At 58.5% G+C, this 22,290-nt stretch overlaps 2 protein-coding genes across 4 annotated transcripts; one reads left to right on the top strand and one right to left on the bottom strand.

The window, feature by feature from the left end:
• Window positions 1-123: 123 nt before the first annotated feature.
• On the top strand, window positions 124-4,382 carry LOC117646306 (tubulin glycylase 3A-like; the record flags this gene model as incomplete). Its single annotated transcript, XM_034387167.1, has 11 exons — window positions 124-264; window positions 540-798; window positions 979-1,169; window positions 1,254-1,469; window positions 1,588-1,782; window positions 1,855-2,068; window positions 2,140-2,230; window positions 2,308-2,475; window positions 2,721-2,974; window positions 3,053-3,267; window positions 4,341-4,382. Coding segments are annotated over 11 exons (1,986 nt in total), but the record flags the coding sequence as incomplete, so codon positions are not given.
• On the bottom strand, window positions 4,016-21,941 carry LOC117645999 (phospholipid-transporting ATPase ABCA1-like). Of its 3 annotated transcripts, none has more exons than XM_034386601.1 (42): window positions 21,802-21,941; window positions 20,317-20,420; window positions 20,131-20,224; window positions 19,919-20,054; window positions 18,460-18,584; window positions 18,221-18,318; window positions 17,859-17,984; window positions 17,337-17,449; window positions 17,095-17,226; window positions 16,663-16,818; window positions 15,666-15,819; window positions 15,225-15,331; window positions 14,958-15,108; window positions 14,505-14,656; window positions 14,004-14,231; window positions 13,190-13,412; window positions 12,885-13,106; window positions 12,585-12,789; window positions 12,357-12,461; window positions 11,903-12,077; window positions 11,667-11,798; window positions 11,212-11,489; window positions 10,812-10,994; window positions 10,532-10,731; window positions 10,296-10,341; window positions 10,099-10,143; window positions 9,538-9,701; window positions 9,181-9,341; window positions 8,776-8,944; window positions 8,558-8,685; window positions 8,351-8,444; window positions 8,102-8,277; window positions 7,831-8,008; window positions 7,631-7,746; window positions 7,253-7,397; window positions 6,975-7,098; window positions 6,511-6,758; window positions 6,024-6,335; window positions 5,814-5,948; window positions 5,456-5,652; window positions 5,085-5,337; window positions 4,016-4,992 (listed from the first exon to the last, which is right to left on the bottom strand). In XM_034386601.1, exons 2-42 carry the CDS (start codon window positions 20,380-20,382, stop codon window positions 4,849-4,851), a joined length of 6,396 nt encoding a protein of 2,131 aa, XP_034242492.1. In that variant the 5' UTR covers window positions 20,383-20,420; window positions 21,802-21,941; the 3' UTR covers window positions 4,016-4,848. The 3 variants fall into 3 exon arrangements, with proteins under 3 accessions (XP_034242492.1, XP_034242491.1, XP_034242493.1); XM_034386600.1 differs by lacking the exon at window positions 21,802-21,941 and adding an exon at window positions 20,807-20,910; XM_034386602.1 differs by lacking the exons at window positions 10,099-10,143; window positions 21,802-21,941 and adding an exon at window positions 20,807-20,910.
• Between the last annotated feature and the right edge of the window lie 349 nt (window positions 21,942-22,290).

Consider the following 22,290-nt stretch of genomic DNA (forward strand, 5'->3'; position numbering starts at 1 on the left):
TCACTCGACTCGCCGCCCCCCGCCCCCGCCCCCGCGGCGAGCCAGCCCCTTGGCCAGGCCGGCGCCACTCCGGGCCCGGCTGGCCATGAGGCGCCGGGGGGCGGGGGCGGGGGGCAGAGCGGGGCCCAGCCCCTTAAACGGACAGCCAGCGGGCCGGCGACGTCCTTGTCCTTGTCGCGAAGGGGCATTCGCCCGCACCAGAGGAACCTGCTGAGCCTGCAGCAGCTGCGGCACATCAAGAACCTCGTGGACCAGGCCGTCGCGGTGAGCGCTCGCCGACTGGTGCCGCACTGCCTCTCGCTCTGTCTCTCTCGTACCTGTCCGGGACGCCCCGAGGCACTACAAACCTAACTGCCCACCAAGTATACAGTCACAAATGCATTTGTAAAAGCGAACTTACAGTGTACGGGTTAGCTTCGTAGTGTGCGTGAGAGACAGTGCGACGACGGCGACGTGCGAACGCAGTCGGCTCAACGTTTTCTGGTGGACTCGCCGCCCGGCCACTTTGCCTGAGCGCCTCCCTGCCCTGCCGCCTCCAGGAGCAGAAGATCTTCTCCATCTGCGGCGCCTTCCCGTCGGTGCGCGAGGCGCTCAAGAGCCGCGGCTGGCTGGAGAAGAAGTGGGTGCCCAACGAGTGCCCGCGCGAGCGGCCGGGCGACCGGGAGCGCGAGCGCGAGACGAGGGAGAAGGAGGCCAAGGAGCGGGACGCCGACAAGGAGAACAAGGAGCGCGACGGCGAGGAGGAGAAGAAGAAGGAGGAGAAGAAGGTCACGGAGCACAAGGACAGGATAAAAAGCGGTGAGTGCGCGCGTAAGTTCGAGAAGATTCTTCGTGAATTTAGGACGAATGGTCGTAGATTCACGATGAATCTTCGTAAAATACCAATAATCTACGCACAGTGGGCCAGAAGACCGGTGGAGGCCGCGTCTAGAAAGGTCCTTCGGCAACATTTTTTCCCTCTGTGAATCCCTGTTGCAGAGGAGTCGATGCAGACCCTGCTGGACTCGCTGGCGGGCGAGGAGCTGAACGAGAAGGCCGTGGTGGCGCGGCTGCTGCGCGGCGTCCCCGCCAACTTCATCTGGACCGTCAAGTTTGACGGCATCGACTGGAAGCGACTCAAGAAGCGGCAGATCATCAACCGCTTCCCGAAGGCTTCCTTCACCACCAAAGTGAGCGTTCCAAAGTCCCGAACGCGCTATCGTCAAACCGAACCGAACATCACAGCAATCACCGGTTTTCTGTCGAACCTCCAGATCGGCCTCAGCACCTTCCTGCGCCAAATGCACTGGTTCTCCGAGGAGGGCGTGTCGCTGACGTGCTTCCCGCGCTGCTACAACATCTGCCAGCCAGACGACATGGAGGCCTTCGTGGACGACTTCCGGCTCACCGCCTGCCTCAACACGCTCAAGTGGCTCGTCGAGGAGGTGGACAAGGGCGGCGCCAACGCCGTGCAAAGCCCCAGCGGCAAGGTGCGCACAGTGGGCCAGAAGACCGGTGGAGGCGGCGAAAATTCTCATGCATGTGATTTATTCTTTCTTTTCTTTGTATCAAAGAAAATACATTTGAACTTTTTTCTTTGTCCTGCAGGTTCCGAAGATGGCGGTGGAGTTCGCGCTGACGCGCTGCCGGGAGTTCCTCCTGGAGCACTCCAACGAGCACCTGGACCGCGCCACGCCGCCCACCGTGTTCACCCACCAGTGGGACCAGTTCCTGGCCTGGACGTACCTGCTGCACCGCGACGATGCGGCGCTCAACGCCGCCGCGCCCGAGCCCAGCATCTCGGTGCGATGAGAGAGTGAACACAAGAAAAAACAAAAACCAAACTGGGAGAATAGTTCGAAACCTGTTTTCCAGGCGCTGTACGCGGATTGCTGCTGGGTGCTGGAGCGCGCCGCGCCGCTGTGGCCGCAGCTGCAGCTGGACGGGCGCCTCAACGTGTGGATCATGAAGCCCGGCGCCAAGTCGCGGGGCCGCGGCATCCACCTCGTGAACCAGCTCGACCTCCTCACGGCGCAGGTGTCCTCCACGCACCTGCGGGACGCGCGTTACGTCGCGCAGAAGTACATTGGTGAGGTGCCGGGCCACTACACTCTAAATGTCTTCCAATAAAACCTAAACCTTTCCTCGTCCTGCCTCCAGAGCGGCCGCTGCTCATCTGCGGCACCAAGTTCGACATCCGGCAGTGGTTCCTCGTCACCAGCGTGTACCCGATGACGATCTGGATGTACCGGTGCGGCACTGGCATGGCCATCAAAGTAAAGTAACTTGAGTCTCTAAGCCTCTAACGAAAACTCTCGCCGTCGACAGGGAGAGCTACCTGCGCTTCTGCTCGCAGTCCTTCAGCCTGCACAACATGCACGAGTCGGTGCACCTGTGCAACAACGCGGTGCAGGCCAAGTACACCAACGGCAAGAGGGACCCCGCGCTGCCCGACGAGAACATGTGGGACTGCTACACCTTCCAGACGTACCTCAGGTAACGCACAGTGGGCCAGAAGACCAGTGAAGGCGGCTCAGCGCCTGCGAAGCACGGGGTAGGCCAGCCCGTCGAACAGCGGGGCGGCCGCGGAGCCTACCTCGCAGGCGCCATGCCGAGCGGCAGGCTCTGTCTCTCTCGCACTCATGTGGCGTCCCACGAGGGTGCGAGAGAGACAGAGCGACGAAGCGACTGCTGGCCTCCCTCGGCCGGCGGAAGGCCCTCACAGCAGCGGTGTGTCGCAGGGCCATGGGGCGCGCGGACCTCTGGGACACGGTCATCTACCCGGGCATGCGGCAGGGCATCGTGGGCAGCCTGCTGGCCTCGCAGGAGCACATGGACAGGCGCGGGGACTGCTTCGAGCTGTTCGGCGCCGACTTCATGCTCACCGAGGACTTCGTGCCGTGGCTCATCGAGATCAACTCGTGCCCCTGCATGGCGCCGTCCACCAGCGTCACGGCGCGCATGTGCGCGCAGTGCCTGGAGGACGTCATCAAAGGTACGAGGCTGAGCCGCGGTTCGGCCGCCAGCAGTAGGGTAGGTTGTGCCGCCGCCTGACGCTTTGCTCGCCTTGCAGTGGTGGTGGACCGGCGCGCCGACCGCAACGCGGACACGGGGATGTTCGAGCTGGTGTACCGCCAGCAGATCCCGCCGCCGCCGCCCTACCTCGGCATGTCGCTGTCCGTGCGCGGCCGCAAGATCTCGTCCGGCGCGGCGTCGCGGCGCCGGAAGCCCGCCGGGTCCTCGTCGGACGCGGACAACGAGGCCTCGACGTCGACGTCGTCCACGGCGGCCCAGCCGCGCTACCGCCGGTCCTCCGACCTGCTGGAGCCCTCGCCGCGCTACACCTGCCCCGCGATGACCACCCCCACCGCCCTCGCCGCCCCCGGGCCGCCCCACAGCCACGCCACGCCGCGCCGCCTGCCGCTGGAGCCGGCCAGGGCGCAGGCGGGGCTGGCCGCCGTGGGGACGCAGTTGAGCCGCGTGGCGAGGTGCGCGTCGACCATGGCGCGTCGCCGCCGCCACCGGCACCACCACCCCGCCACCGCGCTGCCCCTGCTGCAGCGCGCCGCCGGGCGCCGTCCCCCCGCGGCCAGCCCCCCGCCCGCCCCCGCCCCCCTCCTGGCCGTGGGCTTGAGCCTGCGGCCCCAGCACCCACCCTCGTCCCACGGCCCCGGCGCAAGCCCCCCCGCCAGCCAATAAAATCAACTGCCTCCCAATACTGCTCTTTTTGTTTTCTTCCCCAGCCGGGAATGTGCGTTTCGATATTTCTTTTGTAAGTATTTTCCTGTTGAGTCAGAAAGCTGCCATATTTAAACTAAAAGATTGATATTTTGTATGGTGTACATTTGTTTCTTTTTTTAAATCTTTTTACAATTTCTGGAGTGCAGCGTCTCCTGATTTTGTGTACATATCTGTAAAATTAACCAAAATTACATGAATAATACAACCAAACTGTACGTTTATCACCCCACAGCCCACGCTGGAGTCAGGATACTAGATTATGTTTTGGACATCCATAAAAAAAAAACCAGTGGTACAGAGGTGTAAATTTTATTAACACTTGTAGGAACAAAAATAAACACCACAATCACAGGAACATTAGAGACGAAGTGCCCCAACATTATTTCAGTAAAAATTATCAACCATCATTTTCTATTTTTATTCTTACATGCAACTGACCAAACAACAAAGTATCACAGAGTTAAGTAGACAGAAAAGCATCAATTACTTTTATAGAACAGGATTGAATTTCTTTCCCAGAGGTAAAAATGACAATTTCAAACGTCTTGAAAATATCACATACATGCCACACAGTGACTGTCACTCAAATTGTGGTCGTCTTTCACATTCTCATTTCACAGCCCTCATTAGATGCTAAGAATCTAACAGGATCACAATCATAAGTAGTTCTGACAGTGCTTTTGGATTTTAAAATAATGTGGTTGCATTGGCTAACACTGTACGTTTCTCAACAAAATCACAGGATGCAACATCAAGAACATCACCACACTTGAAAGCGTCAAGTGTGCCTCATTAACAAAAATGACCACTAACATTGAATACCTAAAATATCTTAAATATAACGTAAAAAATGATGTACAGTAATTATTAATACTGAGCCAGATTGTTCAATGGAAAAGCATGTATCAGCTTGTCCCTATATTGTTGGTTTCCGCACCAAAAAAGTGCAGTTTAAATAATTGTTATTTGAAATGCTTAAAGTAAATCAAGGTTCTGTCGTAAAAAAAATTATTATAATAATAAGTTACCTTGCCATCATTACCAGTACGCTGCTCAATAGGTACTTTCTTTTACTTGGTATGTTCCCCTGTATCTAGTAGTGGAATGATTCTTTTCGCCTTGAACTCATCACTCTATTTTCATCGATGAACTGGGTTTCACTTCCTTAGTGCGCAATGGATTGACACACTTCTTCAACCAGTCTAAACACCCTCCGGAGCCTGACGACGTGTTTTCTTCTGTCTTCTGCATTTGTGCAAATCTCATGAACACCTGTTTGAGAAGAAAAAATGAGAATGGGATCATCATTTTCAAAGGGGAGGGGGTAAATGGAGAGACTGAGGGACTTCGCTGTCAAGACTCACGTCCTCCAGGGTGGTCTGCGACACGGAGTAGTCGATGACGCTGCCGCCACGCCGCGCCTCGTCCATGGTGCGGAAGATGGTGACGAGGCTGAGCTTGGCGTCGTCGCGGTCGCCCGGCGGCACGTGCAGCTTCACCTGGTTGAGGTGGGACTCGACCACCGAGCTGCCGGGCAGGCGCTGCAGCACGAGCGCGCGCGCCTCGGCGATGCGGTGCTGCTGGCAGCGCACCACCACGCTGTAGCCCGACCCGTACCTGCGGCAGAGCGGCAGAGGCCCGCAGGGGGCGCGGGTTCAAGTCCACGTGCCGGACGTTACAACAACAACAAAAAACCTTGCAAATAACTGAGTAACGCCGAGGCGCATGCACTGACTTGTTCTTGAGGTGCTGCGGGCTGCCGAAGCAGGTGAGCTGCCCGTTGACCATGATGGTGAGCTTGCCGCACAGCGCCTGGCACTCCTCCATGCTGTGCGAGGTGAGCACCACGGACCTGCCCTGCGCCACCACGGACTGCACGCAGCTCCACAGGAACCGGCGCGCGCCGGGGTCCATGCTGGTCGTCGGCTCGTCCTGCACAACGGGGGTACGGTTATGCGAGTTTCGGGTCGCTTTCGTCGCTGTTTCTCTCGTATCAATGGGACGCCCCATGAGTATACGAGAGAGACAGAGCGACGAAAACTACTCTGGGAATCCGTCTGCAGGTCAGCCCTTGTTCGGGACGTTGGACTCACCATGTACAGGAGTGGCGGGCCCCCGACCAAGGCGATGGCCGTCGACAGCTTCCTCTTGTTGCCGCCGGAGAGGGACTTGGCCTGCTTGTCCTGGTAGAAGCCCAGGTTGAGTCGTTGCAGGGCTCGGTCCACGGCCTGGCAAGGACACAGAGTCGTGAAGTGTGCGTTGGGGGAGGAGGGGAAAGGAGTGGGGACGGGGCCGAAACTCACCGCGGGGCGCCGCGACGCGGACATGCCGCGCAGGCTGCAGTAGAGGTCCAGGTGCTCGCGCACGGTCAGCAACGGGATGAGCGCGTCGAACTGCGGGCAGTAGCCGACCAGCTTCCGCACCTCGTCCATCTGCGAGCGCACCGACGTGCCGCCGACCAAGGCGTCGCCGCCGCTGATGCTCGTGTCCCCCGTCAGCATCTTGAAGATGGACGTCTTGCCGGCGCCGTTGAGGCCGAGCAGGCCGAAGCACTGACCGGCCGACACGCCCAAGGACACGCCGTCTACCGCTGGCGCCGCCCCGCGGCGGTAACTCTGGAAAAGTAGGAAAATACAGGTGATTGACGTGCTGTCCGAACGAGGAATCCATTGGTGGGGCTACACGTTCGGTTCGAGTCCCATTTAGCGACTCTGGAGCTCAAAACGCGTCTAGAGTTTTTGGCCGCCTCCACCGGTCTTCGGCCCACTGTGCGACCGGCGCCCCGCTCACCTTGGACAGCTTCTTGAGCACCAGCACGTCGGAGTCGGCGCGGCCGCTGTCCACGCGCATGAACTCGAGCTGCACGTCGCTCTCCCGCGGCATGGAGACGGCGTCCACGGCGTGGTCGCGGTGCACCCAGTGCGTGCTCTGCTCGGCCAGGAACACGGCCACCACGAGCACGGCGCTGATGATGAGCAGCGTCACCAGGAACTTGCCCGTCACACTCCAGTCCAGCACCGACTTGCTCCAGATCATGTCTGCGGCACGGGAAGTCAAGTTGACGATGAAAACAGAGTGCCCTCAAGCGCGAATCCAGAGGGAGGCGGCAAAAAGACAGTCCCCCTCTGACCCCTCCTAAAGGTGGTCAGGAAGGGCGACTTTGCCTCGCCTCCTCACCCCTAGAGCGGACTCTGGATCCGCCACTTGGGGCGTTACTCCCAAATACAGATAAAACTCAAGACTTTTCCGCCCACCTTGTTTGAGCAAAATCTGGGCGTTCATGTAGTTGGTGGCCATGTTCATGATGCCCTGTCCGAGGCAGTACTGCGGGAACACGAGGAACACCACCTCGAGGATGTCCTTGATGTGCTTCAAGTCCTGTAAAACAAGTCAAAGTCGTAATTGGTGGATAATCGACAACATTTACACGAAGCAAGAAATTTCCTCGATTGCTTTTGGAAAATTAGAGTCCGTGGAAAATTGAACGCTAGTCCAGCTGGGGGAGTGTTAGTGGCGTGCAGGCGTTCCTCACCAGCTCCTCGAACATGCCGAGCACGAGGACGGTGAGGGTGGTGACCATGCCGATGAACAGGTTGCCGCAGGACAGCACCACGAAGGCGAGGCTCGGCACCCGGAACAGCCAGGACAGCAGGTACAGCAGCGGGATGCACGCCATGCTGGACGGGCGGGGCAGTCGGGGCGTCAGGACGTTAGACGGCCGAAACTCTGGACGTGTTTTGAGCTCCAAAGTCGCTAAATGGGACTCGAACCCCGTTTCGAACCCCGCTCGAGTCCCATTTAGCGAGCTCCGAACACGTCGAGAATTTTGGCCGCCTCCACCTGCCTTCTGGCCTACTGTGCCAGCACCCCTGGAGAACAGGTGGTCCAGTGGCCAGGCAAGGGGTGTTACCCGTAGAGGAAGATGATGAGGATGAGGGCGATGAGGTTGGAGCCCGAGGTGTACATGGCGCTCTGGAAGGCGAGGAAGATGAAGACCACCATCACCTCGGACACGGCGAAGCTTGCCTGTGTGCAACAGGCACGCGCGTTAGAGAACGAAAAACAAAACCAAACAAGAACGGGGAACGTTTAAGTGTTAATGGGACTGACCAGGTCCCAGGTGTAGGACTGCAGCCAGTAGACGAACGGTCGGAGTCCGGAGACGAGCTGCAGGTGCTTGGACTGCGCCACGCGGTCCTCGATCAGGAAGATGACGAAGGAGGCCGGCACGAAGCTCATGGCGAAGATGACGGCCACGGCGTGGAACAGAACGATGCCCGCCTCGTTTCTGGAACAAACAGCCAAGCGGGTTCCAGTGGCGGCAACTTTGGAATTACGAACACTCCAAGTATCGCCTTAGAGCTGACTTCTTTCGTCTTACATAGTCTTGTCCTTGTACTGCTCCGGCGTGAGCGGCAGCGGGTGGTTGGAGACGAGGATGCCGTACTGCCTGGAGGCGTTCTTCTTGTCCTCCGGCAGCAGGGACCTCAGCACCACGTTATCCATCGCGTTGAGGTAGGCCGGCGCCGTGGCGTGGCCCTTGTTCTCGTACCACACCTGGGGAAACAACGGCACACCTTACACCTGCTGCACTGGCCCACTGGCCCACTGTCCGGCACGTAGTACGTACCCTGAGGTTGTCGGGCTTGTTGTTGAAGCCCTTCATCGGCAGGTTGCTCGCCGCGGTCCACGGGTACGTCGTGCCGTAGGTGACGCCGCCGTATCTGCCGGGCGATGGAGGCATTTTAGCAAGAGAAGAGGTTGGGGGTCCATTCAAAATGTGTGTGTGTGTGTGTGTGTGTGTGTATGTGTTTGTGTGTGTGTGGCATGCACCCACCTGTTCCGCTTGCAGTCCCCGTACGTGTCCACGATCCACTGCTCCGCGTCCACGTCAGTGGCGTTGTAGTACAGCTCGCCGCCGGGCAGCGTGATGTGGTTCTGCGTCGCGGTGCTACCGTCTTCCTCCTGCAACGACAAAACGGAAAGCCTCGTATTCATCCAATCAAAATCTGTCGGAAAAAGGTCTAAAAAACACGAACAAAACTGAAAAGTTACCTGCAGCTGCGGCGGCGAGTTGGTGCAGGTGTTGTCCGAGGAGGCGACGCTCTTGGCCAGGCTCAGGCGCCGCAGCACGCGCGCGGGCAGCTCCGTGGTCACGTTGCGACGCCCCGGCACCAGCTCGGACCCCACGCCGTCGCGCTCCATCGACTCGAAGTGCACCTCCCTGCACAGGCCGAGTGGGTCAGAAATCAGTTCGGTGCAGTGCACGCTGGCGAGACTAAAGCGCAGTACGTATCACCCTCCGTTTATAATCTACAAACTCAACTGTCGACATAGTACACTCCACCTGGAGCCAACCTAGCATGTACACTGTTGCTGAAGTCCCCTACCTTTTGCATGTAAAGCAAAGCAACAGTGTGCTTGCAGGTAAATGCCACCTGGCGATATGTCTCGACTTACTTTTGAGACGGGTCCTTGGAGTCGTTGCCGAACTGCCAGAAGGCGACGACGGGCGGCCCGTACAGCTGCGGCTCCAGGGCCAGCTCGGGCATCACCGAGGTGATGTTGAAGAAGCTGGTGAAGGTGAGGGCCAGCGCCACGAACAGCGCCGGGAGAACCAGCTGCGGCAACCAAGGGTTCGAGTTCCATCGCATCACTGAGCTTTTCAAATTCGACCACTTCTCTCGACACTCCAGCTGGAGCGTCCCTGCATGCACACTGATCCTGCTGACTGGTCGTTGAAGTGTGCATCGAGGTGTGCATGCAGGCACGGTCCAGCTGGAGTGTGTCATGCTCGCTGTTTGCAGTGTACTTTACCTGCGTGAAGAGTCCTTTGGGGTCCCTGCGGACGTGGTTGAAGCGCTTGCGGGTGAGGGCGAGGTACTGCTGCTTCAGGAGGGCGAAACCCGTGACGCCCGCGTCGTCGTCCGCGCCCAGCGGCACGTTGACCACGCCGTTCTCTCCGGACGGGAGGGGCGTGTCTGGAAACGCACCGCGGTCATAGACTAGGACCCCCGCAGGGCACAGTGCGCCAGAAGACCGGTGGAGGCGGACAAAGCCAGCACCAGCACCACACTACGCTACAAAGATTCCCCCAACGTCAATATGCACCGCCACCAAAGCAACCAACACCCTGTTACCATATCAGCAGGTCGAACAGTGCTTTCGCACTAGCAATCGTGACAGCTTGAAAGACAAAACAAGTCTACGAGCAAAAGGGGCGGAAATCGAGCTGCAGGTTCGCATGCATTCGGCAGCCAACCACCTAGCCTAGACAGGGATAGAGATTAGCCAGCCGCTGGGCCCCACAGTGTACCCCACACCGACCGGATGCCACATGCAAGGAAGAGGGATGGTCAAAACGACACACGGACTCACACTGCAACATCACACCATTCACTTGCACTTCAATGAGGTCTCCGCCTGGAAAAGGGTTGAAACAGTCAGTGGCAGGCTCGCGCGATCAGACGGACGGGACGATCACGATCGGAAAACACAACGACACTGAGAACACGGACTTCTGGACTAGATGGCAAACAGAAGCACAGAATAAGTGCCTCGACAGTTGGACTTACCTCCATTGGTGGTGGGTTCCTTATCCTCGACAACTTTCAGGAAAATCTGCAAAGGAAGAGGAGCAATGTCATTCTGCCGAGTTTCCGCTCTTCGGAGAGAAGTGATTTAAGATAGGATTTATAGGCAAATTTTGAAAGCCCTACCAAAGACATTACACTTAAGCAAACCCTTTGTGCAGGACTGCTATGCCCGTCAGGGCGTCGTTTTCATGCCCCTGTTCCACCAGTGCACCCACCTCCTCAAGCGACGTGTCCGAGATGCCGTACGACTCGATGCCCAGCCCGTCCTTGCTCTTGTCCATCTTCTCCAGCACGGTGGTGATGGCCTCCACGTCGTGGCGGTCGCGCAGCACGAACACGGACTCGGACGGCACCTCCTGCACCACCTGCGCGCTCGCCACCGTCTCCGTCACCATCTGGCGCAGCCGGGCCGCCTCTGTGGGAAAGATCGCTGAATGAGTAACAACAATCATCATCGTCATCATCAACAACAACAAAATGGGGTGCGGGACTCACTGTTGGCGACGTCGTTGCCGTCCTGGCGCCACTCCACCGTGAGGTAGTAGCCGCTGCCGAAGCGGCCCTTGAGGAACACGCTGGAGCCGCAGCACTGCAGGCGGCCCGCGCTGATGATGGCGATGCGGTCGCCCAGCAGGTCCGCCTCGTCCATGAAGTGCGTCGTCAAGATGACGGTGCGCCCTGGAGGCAATCATTTCACGTTTTTAATACGCAGGTGCGGAATCGCCTTGCAGGGCACGATCTGGTCACCAGAGGACTGAACGAAACTGGAGCAGGTGGCCAAAGCTCTAGACGCGTTGTGAGCTCCAGAGTCCCATTCAGCGACTCTGGAGCTCAAAACGCGTCCGGGATTTGGACCGCCTCCACCGGTCCTCTGGCTCACTGTACTTTGCCTCACCGTGGCGGTACTTGATGAGCAGCTCCCAGATGGCCCTCCTGGAGAAGGGGTCGACGCCGGCCGTGGGCTCGTCCAGGAACACGGTCCTGGAGCCGCCCACGAAGGCCATGCCCACGGACAGCTTGCGCTTCATGCCGCCCGACAGGTCGCTGGACAGGGCGCGCCGCTTGTCCTCCAGCCCCATGTCGCGCAGCATGGTCGCCATCTCCTCGCGCAGCAGCAGCGGGTCCAGCCCCTTGATGCGCCCGAAGAAGTACAGGTGCTCCTCCACCGTCAGGCTGCGGGACATGAGGTTCCTCGCTGTCTCTCTCGCATCCGACAGACAGTGTGGCGAAACGGCTTTTCTGAAAAGCTCGGCTGCCAACGGCATCTCCTCATAGGAGTGAGAGCCGTCTGTCTCTTACACTTTGGGAGACAGAGCGACAAAACTCAGCATGTGAACCCCCTTGACGTACCTGTCGAACAACACGTTGTGCTGCGGGCACACGCCCATGCTGTCGCGGATGGACACCATGTCGGTGCGGATGTCCAGCCCGTAGATGCGCGCCGTGCCCGAGGTGGGCGGGTACATGCCGGTCAGCATGGAGCTGCGGGCAACACGCCACCAACATCAGACTCATGTGACGCAGTTTTTCCAACCTTGCACCCAGGAAAAGTGGGTCCTTGATAACACAACGAAAACTGGTCTTACATGGTGGTGGTCTTGCCCGCGCCGTTGTGGCCCAGGAAGCACGTTATCTGGTCCTGGTAGAAGTTGAGGGACAGCCCGTCCACCGCCGCCCGGTCGCCGAACGTCTTGCTCAGCTTGTCAATGGCCACGCCGATGATGCCGTTGGAGGGCTCCGGCTCCATGTTGTTGGCGGCCACTGTGAGAGGAAATTCAGAAGAAAGGACTTGAGCGGTTTGCTGACCATGAGGAATATACATGGCACTCTACAAGGTTTATAGAGAAGATTCTCTTTATTATCGTGAAAATTCTCTGTATTATGGTGAAGCAGCTGACTTTATAACATTCCAAAGAGAATTCACTGATCCTTATAGATATTTTGACGAATTTCATTTGTTTTATGGAGAAAATCTTTACCATGATATGGTGGTGCAGCCTTTCACCGTAAGACATTTACAGTGTGGGCCGTAGTACTCACAGTTGCCGTTGACGATGTGGCCGTTCATGTCCTTGGGTGCGGATGTCCCGCACCAGTAGGACCGCTGCAGGAAGAAGTAGTAGGGCTTTGGGATCCCGTACTGGCCTGCAGAACACACCAAACGCTATTTAGAAGGACTTCATGCCGCAGAGCAGTGGGCCAGACCGGTGGCGTCGGTCAAAATCGCAGACGGGTTTTGAGCTCTAGACCCTGGCCGTCGGTCCTTACCGGGGAAGACCGCCTCGATGTACCACGTGAACACGGCGTAGATGAGGGCGTCCAGCCACAGCATGCGGATGCACATGCCCATGGTGACCAGCTCGTCCGCGTTGGCCGGCAGGTCCAGGTTGTGCCAGTGCACCCCCTCGCCGGTCTGCTCGAACGAGGCGAACACGTTGGCGCCGAGGCCGAACGCCATGTTGGACACGAGGCTCTGCAACAGCATCACCGGAAAGTCACCCGAATGTCACAGCGGTGATCGCCACGGAGGCGGTGCACAGTGGGCCAGACGACCGGCACGGCACTCACCACGCCGATGAAGCCCCAGTAGGGGATCATGTCCGCGAAGCGCACCACCAGCGGGTACGGCATGTAGGTGGTGAAGTAGATGATCCCCGCCGCCGCGGCCGCCACGTTGGCCCGGGAGAAGAACACGGACATCAGGAAGCTGAACGAGAGCGTGGCCACGGAGAAGGACAGCAGGTACAGCCAGACCACGCCGAAGGACGACTTCTCGATCACCTTGCCATACTGTTGGGGCGGAGTGCAGCCATTAGTACGAGAGCGGAGCGGCCCACTGTGCGTCATCGCTCTGAACTTTAACAGACACTCACCACGAGGATGAGCGCCAGGCAGGTGAGGCTGATGAACATGATGAAGAACGTGTCGACGAACCAGCCCACCCAGTGCACGCCGTTGCTCAGCCCCATGACGCCCAGCGTCTCCTTGATGCGCTGCTCCTTCTCGTAGACGATGCTCTTGACCGCCATGGCCGCAGTGAACACCCAGGCCAGCACCATGAACATGGGGAACGTGTTGGAGATGGCCTTGATGAACCTGGCAGAGATGGCAGAGTCGCGGTTAGGTGCTTTCTGCGCGCACAGTGAAAAACATACCAAAATTTTCAGGATGCGTAAGGAATAAGCCTCTATGTCTTAGTTTATATTTATTCCGTTATACGAAGGAATACTATGGAAATTAATTTCTTTGCATTATGCCAATGCCGCAAAGTTGATCAAAACGGTCACAAATGTCTGTGAAAAATCGTGTTTTGGGCCGACTTTAAGCATCTACTGCGGCTGATCCGAGAAGGTATTTCATCCTCCCTCAACGGGCAATTGGTCTTTCGACCTTCCTTTTGCATGCCTTTGTTACGGAGTGCGATTATCTGCCTTAGTTTGGGAGCAGTATTGCCGCAAAGTTGATGAAAACGGTCACAAATGTCTGAAAAATCGTGTTTTGATCAACTTTGCGGCAATACTGCTCCCAAACTAAGGCAGATAATCGCACTCCGTAACAAAGGCATGCAAAAGGAAGGTCCAAAGACCAATTGCCCGTTGAGGGAGGACGACATACCGCCTCGGATCAGACGCAGTAGATGCTTAAAGTCGGCCCAAAACACGATTTTTCACAGAGGGTCGTACTCACTGGTCGTAGATGTAGGACGGGTAGGGGTACTGCTTGAGGATGCGGCCGGGGTTGCTGTCCCCGGCCTTGCCAGTGTGCAGCTCCAGGATGGCACTGTCGATCATGTCCTGGAGGTACGAGAAGCCGTACGTCAGGTACTTCATGTCGGTGAGGGGCTGCGACCGCGCGCGGTAGTTGGTGCGCCGGTCCATGATGTCCACCGTGCTGTCCACTCGCTCAGAGCTCAGCCTGCGAGGAGGAACAGAATGCCACGCTCAGATTTAGATGATGTACAGTGAGCCAGAGGACCGGTGGAGGCGGTCAAAACTCCAGACGCGTTTTGAGCTCCAGAGTCACTAAATGGGACTCGAACCGGACGTATGACCCAACTAATGGGTAGCTCTCCGAATGACGAATCCATTGGTGGAGTCACACGTTCGATTCGAGCCACATTTAGCGGTCTTCTGTCAAACTGTGAGACAAGACTGGAATTCAGAAGGCATCGGAGGAACGAGCCCGTACCTGAGCCTGTACTTGACGAAGGGCTCCAGGGTGTCCTGCCCCGCCGCGTCGAACACCACCAGGGCCCAGAGGTTGTTGGTGCGCGCCAGCTCCATGGCCTCGTCCTCCGCTTCGTCCGGGGCCACGGGCTGCACCTTCTGCCTGTTCAGGCACTGCGAAAAATAGGAGAGGGGCAATCAGCGACGTGTTTTAGGCCTCCGGCCTCCGGGAATAACACTGTTTTCAATGAATGTGACGTCATTTCAGTTGGAGTGTGAATTTTCTCAAGTTCGATTGAATACGTTGCCAACTTCGTTTGAAAGTGACACGGCCGTTCAGTCCAGTTAGGGTGTCTCACTTGTTTGATCGTGTGACATCATATTCAAACGACACAATTCACATTCAAACGATTGTGACGTCACATCCGTCGAATGCCAGTGTAACGCGTCGAAAGGCAGGCAGTGCGGGGCTCACCTTCACGAAGCGGCTCAGCAGCTGGAAGGCGTCGTCAAGCGCGCCCCCCATGGCGTCCTCCGTGTCCGTCGTGTCGGCCGACGGCTGCGCGCCGGAGGGGTTCTCGGTGGCGGGCGTGGCGGGCCGCCGCCTCGTCAAGGTGTCGCGCAGCCTGTGGGGAGAAATCAAATCTGGGTCAAGGAATCCCAGCTAAAACCTCGGGTAAATTTAGTTTTACCAGTGTACCACCGCTGAACAAGAAGCGGACGCCGCGGGGTGAGAACTTACCTCCGCAGATCGCCCCCTCGTCGCAGCAGGATGGGCGTCAGGAACAGGGCGTTGTGCTTGAAGGAGGCGGCGTACAGCGCCTTGCCGGCCTCGGTCTTGGGCGGCTCCTGTCCAACCAAACGTGGAGCGTGACCGCAACGCACAGTGGGCCAGAGGACCGGAGGAGGCGGCCCAAATTCCAGACGCGTTTTGAGCTCCAGCGTCGCTAAATGGGACTCGAACCGAACGTGTGACCCCACCAATGGATTGTTCTCCGAACGAGGAGTCCATTGGTGGGGTCACACGTTCGGTCCGAGTGATGTTTAGCAACTCTGGTGTTCGAAACGCGCCGCACACTGAGCAACGACTGCGGACGTCGCCGGCAGGGCGGCGGTGCGCCCGCCGAGTCGAGGGTAGGCAGCACGCTCGACAGGGCCGTGCTCAAGACCCCCCTAGACTCACCCGCACGAGGAAGCCGCCCTCCAGTCGGTTGAAGAAGGTGTCCGTGTCCACCTCCTCGAAGCCGGGCAGGAACAGCAGCCTGTTGAAGGTGGCGTTGACGCGCTCCATGATGGAGCGCACGGCCGGAGTGTCCGGCGTGTACAGGATCTTCCCTCTGCGGGCAACAGTTAGCGGTCACTGCCACTTCGGACAAGAATTCTTTTCGCAACTGTACGAAGTGATTTGAGCATAAGAAAGGTGCAGTAACAATGAAACGATTTATTTTGATACGCGAAGAAATGGTTCGTAAATTACCATAAGTATTTCCTCGATAAGCCCATGTAAACACTTTTTTGGCCCGTCCCGTTTATTTTTTCTAAAAAAATGACGGAGGGACGGGCATATAGTATGATGCATGCTGTGCGTCCGTCCGTTCGTCCGTTCGTTCGTTCGTCCGTTCGTTCGTCCGAGGACTTCCCGTGGTCCGATCTTGACCAAATTTGGTATGCAGCCTCCTTGGGTGACCCTAAGAACCGCCCGGTGGCAGCAAATCCGATCCGAGCCCCGGGGGCGCTGCTGCAGGTGCATCATGGTCTACATGGGGTCGAGGAGGATCTCGGCAACGGATGCAGCTAGGAGGGCATGTAGGGGTATTTTTGGAATCGGGGCGACGAGAGAAAACCAATGGTGCCAGTTTCGAGCAAATCGGAGAAGTTCGGACCCGGGTTCAAATCCCAGCGGGGTATTTTTGGAACATTCTTTTTATTCGAGTTTTTGCATTGTTTCTGATGTTTTGGAGGGTGCTGATGACGAAAACGACATTTATTTTAACCCCAGACTCAGATTTAATTCCCGTCAGGGTCAAACATAGGAGAAATTCGTACGTTTCTTAATGTACGGGACGGGCCAAAGTTGCCGATGTATATCGCTACTTTTCCTGTTATTTTGACAAAAACTACTTTTCGTTGTAAGGCTTGCAAGGTTTTGAGAGTTCGAGATCCCGCACTGACGGACTTGCCTGATGAAGGGCTTGATGACCTTCCAGACGGCCGAGATGCCCGGGATCCGGTTGGTGACGGTGCTGTTGAAGATCATCTGGCACTCCGGCGGCTCGTCCGGGTCGGAGCTGTAGCGCGCCTTGAGCTGCATCTGCTCGCCACGCAGCGCCCGCGTGCTGCAGGCAGTGCGAAGGAAAAGCGGTTCACAATCCTGGGTCGGTTCAAAGAGAGAGTCAAGGCACAGTGGGCCCGTTTGGAGCTCCAGAGTCGTCACAAAGGACTCCAATCGAGCGTGTGACCCCACCAATGGATTCCTCGTTCGGAGAGCAATCCATTGGTGGGGTCACACGTTCGGTTCGACTCCCATTTAGCGACTCTGGACCACAAAACGCGTCCGGGATTTTGGCCGTCTCCACCGGTCTTCTGGCCCACTGTAGGCTGCCGATACTCACAAGTCGTTCTCCGGGATCTGCATTTCCGAGGCGTACTCTATCAGGTCGCACCAGCCCTCCACGGGGGCCTTGTACGTGTCGCGCTTGCCGCGCAGCCGGTCGAAGATGGCCAGAGCGCCGTGGTCGATTTTGCTGCAACGCGAACAACATGAAGTATGTACACTGCAGACTTCGTCTGGAAATTGGTGGCGCTGGCAGGACGCGCCTGTGAATAACGTGCTGGCGCAAACTTGAACACTCACTCCACGTTGATGGCGTCCAGGTCCAAGGCCATGCTGCGGACGGCCACCTGCAGTCGGTGCCACGCCGACGGCCGAAGGATGCTCCCCATGTTCTCCCGCTTGTACGAGTACGCCTGCGGGCGGGCAAAATAGAGATAACTCTTGTTTCAGTCATTGTGAAGGAGAGAAAAAAAACAACTTGCGGGTGGAAGAAACACTAAAAAAATGAATGGATACCAGAAAAGCTGCATGTAATTCTTTGACATCGTTTTGGATGGAAAATACGATTTAATCTGCAGTCATTCACGGGGTGACTGTAACTGTTTCGTTCCGAATGGAAATCTGTGTCCGGGACCGAGATTTATGAAAAAGCCACTCTCGGGGCAACTAGTTTTCGATTTTAAAAATCAGGCCATAAGTATGACAACTCGTCGAATGTTGAGGCACGCGTTGCGAGCCGTAAGTCCAAAAAAGTGTGGCGACAATCTAATCGAGAATGTTCGATAAGTCGATAAGAGCGGGACTCGGAGCGGGACGGCCTACCGATGCGGTGACGTCTTCCCAGATGAAGGCTGCGGTTTCGGTGCACAGCTCGGGCGAACTTCCGGCAGGGACCGCGGAGCAGTACGTCACCATGGGGGAGTCGTCCGAGAGCATGGCCTGGTCGAGCTGCGGAAGACAGTGGCACCTTGAGCGAGGCTCGTCTTACACACTCTAAATGTCTTCTTTTCTGAACGTATAGATTGTGAGTATCTATGATCGAATAGCTAAGCACCAGGATTATGGAACCCGTGAAAACGTCTAAATAGGCCGATTTGGCAACAGTTTCTGATCTCTCTTATTCCTCCTCGTCTTCAATCCAGATTCTAGTCTAAAGGTTTTGATTTGCAGAGTGCCGGCAGTACCTTGTCGACGTCGACCTCCTTGCCGAGCCACTCTGGGGAGAGGTCCGCGTACTGCGTGGGCAGCACCATGTCACGGAGCCGGAGGGAAAAGTCGTCGTCTGCAAAATTAATTAGGTTTATCTTTTAACCACTGAGAGCACTCCTTTGGTCAGTGCGAATGTGATGCGCGTCTAGTCACCCCGCGGTGATTCGGGCCGCGTTTCCAGTTCACGAGGAAAGAAGCGTTCCGGGGAACTCACCGAGCGTGCTGTTGTTCTCCACGGCCGAGACGATGGCGCCCATGTCGCCGTAGTTGCGGATGAGTCTGGGCAGCTTGCCGTCGTCCAGCAGCAGCCGGCCGAACTCGTTGGTGAAGTCGGTCAGCCTGGGGACGCAAAAGTGAAACTGGCGTCAAGGGATGTCTACCTACCCCAATTTAATGCGTTTATGGCTAATTATGCAGTGTCCCCACTGATCCCGTCATGAGTCGCAGGGGAAGGACATCACCACTAATGGCCGCTCCGCTCATGGCTTAAAATTAATGCCCTGTTCTGTGTTTCCTGTAGAGCGAAGCACGTTTAAGCACGTTTCTCACGTAAAATAATTTCTTCTGGCCCACTGCGCCATGCCGGCCTTGTTGGCCTTGCCCGTGGCGGCACCGCGAAGAACGCCCCGACGCCCCCGGCACGGGCCACTCAATAAAACACGGAGGGAAGCGCTCGCTCGCCGGCCAGGCCAGAGGGCAGGGCAGAAGCCAGGCCCGCCGTGAAGGCACGCCGGCGGCGGCTACCGGTGCATGGCTACCGGGACACCACGGCGACGACCTTGATGAACGTGGCGCCGCGTGGGCGGGCTGAGAACGGGCGGAGGGCGGAACGCACCCAAGGCCGGAGGGCGTGGTGAGGGGCCTTCGTCACGATCATCATCATCAAGAAGTGGTTATAGCAGGCCCATGCGAGCGGCCGATCGGTCAATACAAAATTCAACAGGGCGGCAACTTTGGCGGCCAGGGCGACGCACAGTGGGCCAGAAGACCGGTGGAGGCGGCCAAAGCTCTAGACGCGTTTTGAGCTCCAGAGTCGCTAAAGAGCACTCGAACCGAGCGTGTGACCCCACCAATGGATTCCTCGTTCGGAGAGCAATCCATTGGTGCGGTTCGAGTCCCATTTAGCTACTCTGGAGCTCAAAACGCGTCTAGAGTTTTGGCCGCCTCCACCGGCCTTCTGGCCCACTGTGCGGCGGGCGCTCCGCTAGACAGCCGGACAACCGGGCGTCCGCGGCCATGGCCACGGCCGCGGGGCGCGACGCATAGCACGGCACGCCAGCGCGGCCAGTGTCAGGGTCGGCTGGTCGATGGCGAGCGAGTCACTCCACCTGTACGACTTTCTTCTCAGTACAGTCTGGCACAGTGCGCCGGGGAGGCGGCTCTGGCGCGCCATCTCGTCCGCAGCAGGGGAGGGAAATCGAACATTGTGGCGCGGACTGTACGGAGAGGGTCCACGCACAGTGGGCCAGAAGACCGGTGGAGGCGGCCAAAACTCTAGACGCGTTTTGAGCTCCAGAATTCTGCCGGCGAGACTGGATGCGCCACCGAAAAGAACAACAACGACACGGGATGGGGGAAGATTGGCAATAGAGGGGTCCCGGGTTCGAATCCGCCCGGCCGTTCGTCGGGCGGCAACTGCTTAATTTCCTGGCCGACGCCGGTGAGTCGCTTACTTGGGCCTGGTGCCGTCGTCGAAGGGAGGCGCGATGGAGCCGTTGTTGAGGTGGCAGACGTTGGGGGCGTTGCAGACCAGGGAATGCAGGAAGGCGAACTGGCCGGCCGATGGCATGGCCTTCTCCATGTAGTGGCCTGCAATAATGTAAACAGTGCCAACAGTGCACCTCCATCAAGTCCTGCGCCATGGAAGCTGCCAAGTTGCACTCACATTCTGGGCGAATTTCCTTGAGGCCGCGCGTCCGCACCCACATCAGGATGAGGAAGAGGAACAGTGGCCACAGCACCTCGAGGCAGAGCCTCAGCTGCAGACAACAGGGGCGCCATCAGACAACGCAAACCCACAGAGCACTCAATGCCGTGCCTCTTCAAACGGAACCTAAACCGAAGCACTTACCTTGTTCCGCCTCCGGATCAAAAAGTTCTTCCACAGCAGCAGCCGGAGCTGCAGGAAGAAGCCCATGTCTTCGACTTTGTTGATCGGCTTTAGAGCGTTTTGTTCTGGCGACACACAAACACACAAATACTCACTCACACACTATTAGAATCAAGTCAGAATGCTAGTTGCTCCTTAAGGCTGTGGGACTGATTAACCCGAGATGAAACCACCCCCGCATGGGGTGGCTTCTCGTAAACACGCGTGGCACTGCGGCACGGACCAGAAGACCGGTGCAGGCGGCCAAAACTCCAGACGCGTTTTGAGCTCCAGAGTCGCTAAATGGGGCTCGAACCGAACGTATGACCCCACCGAAGGATTGCTCTCCGAACGAGCAATCCATTGGTGGGGTCACACGTTTGGTTCGAGTCCTGTTTGGCGACTCTGGAGCTCAAAACGCGTCTAGACTTTTGGCCGCTGCGCCGGTCTTCTGGCCCACTGCGGCACGCACTCGTAAACCTGGACACGACGCTTGGCGCGCTACGCGGCCGGCGCGGCCATGGGCTGCCAGGGCGGAGTCGCGGCGCGGAGTGGCGATGCAGGCGAAGCTAGCCGTCACCACAGTGCACCACCTCGCCGCCCCCGGCCCCGCCCGCCCCGCGTCGAGATAACGGCCCGCGACTGATTCCACAGCGTCTCTCTCCGTCTCTCTCGCACCCTGACGGGCGGCCCCGCGAGTGCGAGAGAGACAGAGAGAGGCCCTTCGCAGCCAGTCGGCGGTGGCCCTACACGGAAGGTGAAGTGCGCGAAATCCCGCGTGACGCAACGGCGTAAGTGGCGGCGTGATTCGGCGACGGCCCCCGAGTCGTATCAGGACTTGTCGCAGTCCTCGCTCTGTCTCTCTCGCACTCGTGGAGTGTGTGTAGGGGCAGGCTGGAATAGTGACCGGATTGCGCCGCCCCTGCAGACTGATTCCGAGAGTCGTTTTCGTCGCTCTGTCTCTCTCGCACTCTTGGGGCGTCCCCTATAGGTGCGATAGAAACAGCGACGAGAACGACTCTCGGTGCGACGGAGCGCCAAACTGGCGGCGAGCATGCCTGTCAGGCCGCAACACGCGATCAAGTGACCAGCCATGCAGCCGGCGCCTTGCCGGGCGGACGGACAGACAGACAGACGGGCGCACTGACGCACCGCCCCCGTCCGTCCGTCCACTGCCGTCGCACGGCGCCAAGGTCAAGGTTGGCGGCAAGAGGAAGACAGGCAGTCCTGCGCGTCCCGGAGCACGACAAGTAGAGCGGCGGCGCGCACACGAGCACGGCGTCGCGGCGGCGCTCGGAGGAAACTGAACCAGCGGATGACACCGGCAACATAACCTCTCCGCGCGCTGCTGCACGGCGCGCTACGGCCCGTGCGGCACGCGCACGACAGCGCGCGAACCCGCGGCCTCGACGGCGTCCTTCGACGCGCACGTGCTCGGCCGCGCCGCGAGGTGGCAGTCTCGGTTACCATTCTGGTGACGGGCTTCGCCAGGCTTGGCTAGGTTGTTGTGGGCGCGCAGGGTTACGCCAGGCGGCGCGCACGCGCAAGGAGCCCCTCCGGCCTGGGTGGCTGGCCCCTCCCGTCACTCCCGTCCGGTCCCGGGCGGCTCGGCCTCGGCACTGAGTCACAGTCAGGCCTGGCCCAGGCCCTCCTCCTCCTAGCCCAGTGGGCCCCGGGCCCGGCCGGGGGAAGGGGGCGCTAGGGGCCCGGACCGCCCCCCCAAACCCTTGGGGGCCGGGCGGAAAGGGCCTTTCCTTCCAAGCCCCCGGTTTTTCCCAGGGGGGAAGGGGGGTTTGCGAGGGGGGGCCCCCCAACCTTGTGGGGGCTCCCCATCCGGGCGCCGGGTTTGCCCCCAACCCCGGGTTTTTTTGGGAAGGGGGCGCAAAGGGGAAACCCTTAAGGGCCCCGGGGCCCCCCAAATTGGCCCCCGGGGCCCCCCTCCGGCCCGGGGGGGTT

The sequence above is a fragment of the Thrips palmi genome, unplaced genomic scaffold (genome assembly GCF_012932325.1).
Source record: "Thrips palmi isolate BJ-2018 unplaced genomic scaffold, TpBJ-2018v1 HiC_scaffold_19, whole genome shotgun sequence".
Lineage (NCBI taxonomy): Eukaryota > Metazoa > Arthropoda > Insecta > Thysanoptera > Thripidae > Thrips > Thrips palmi.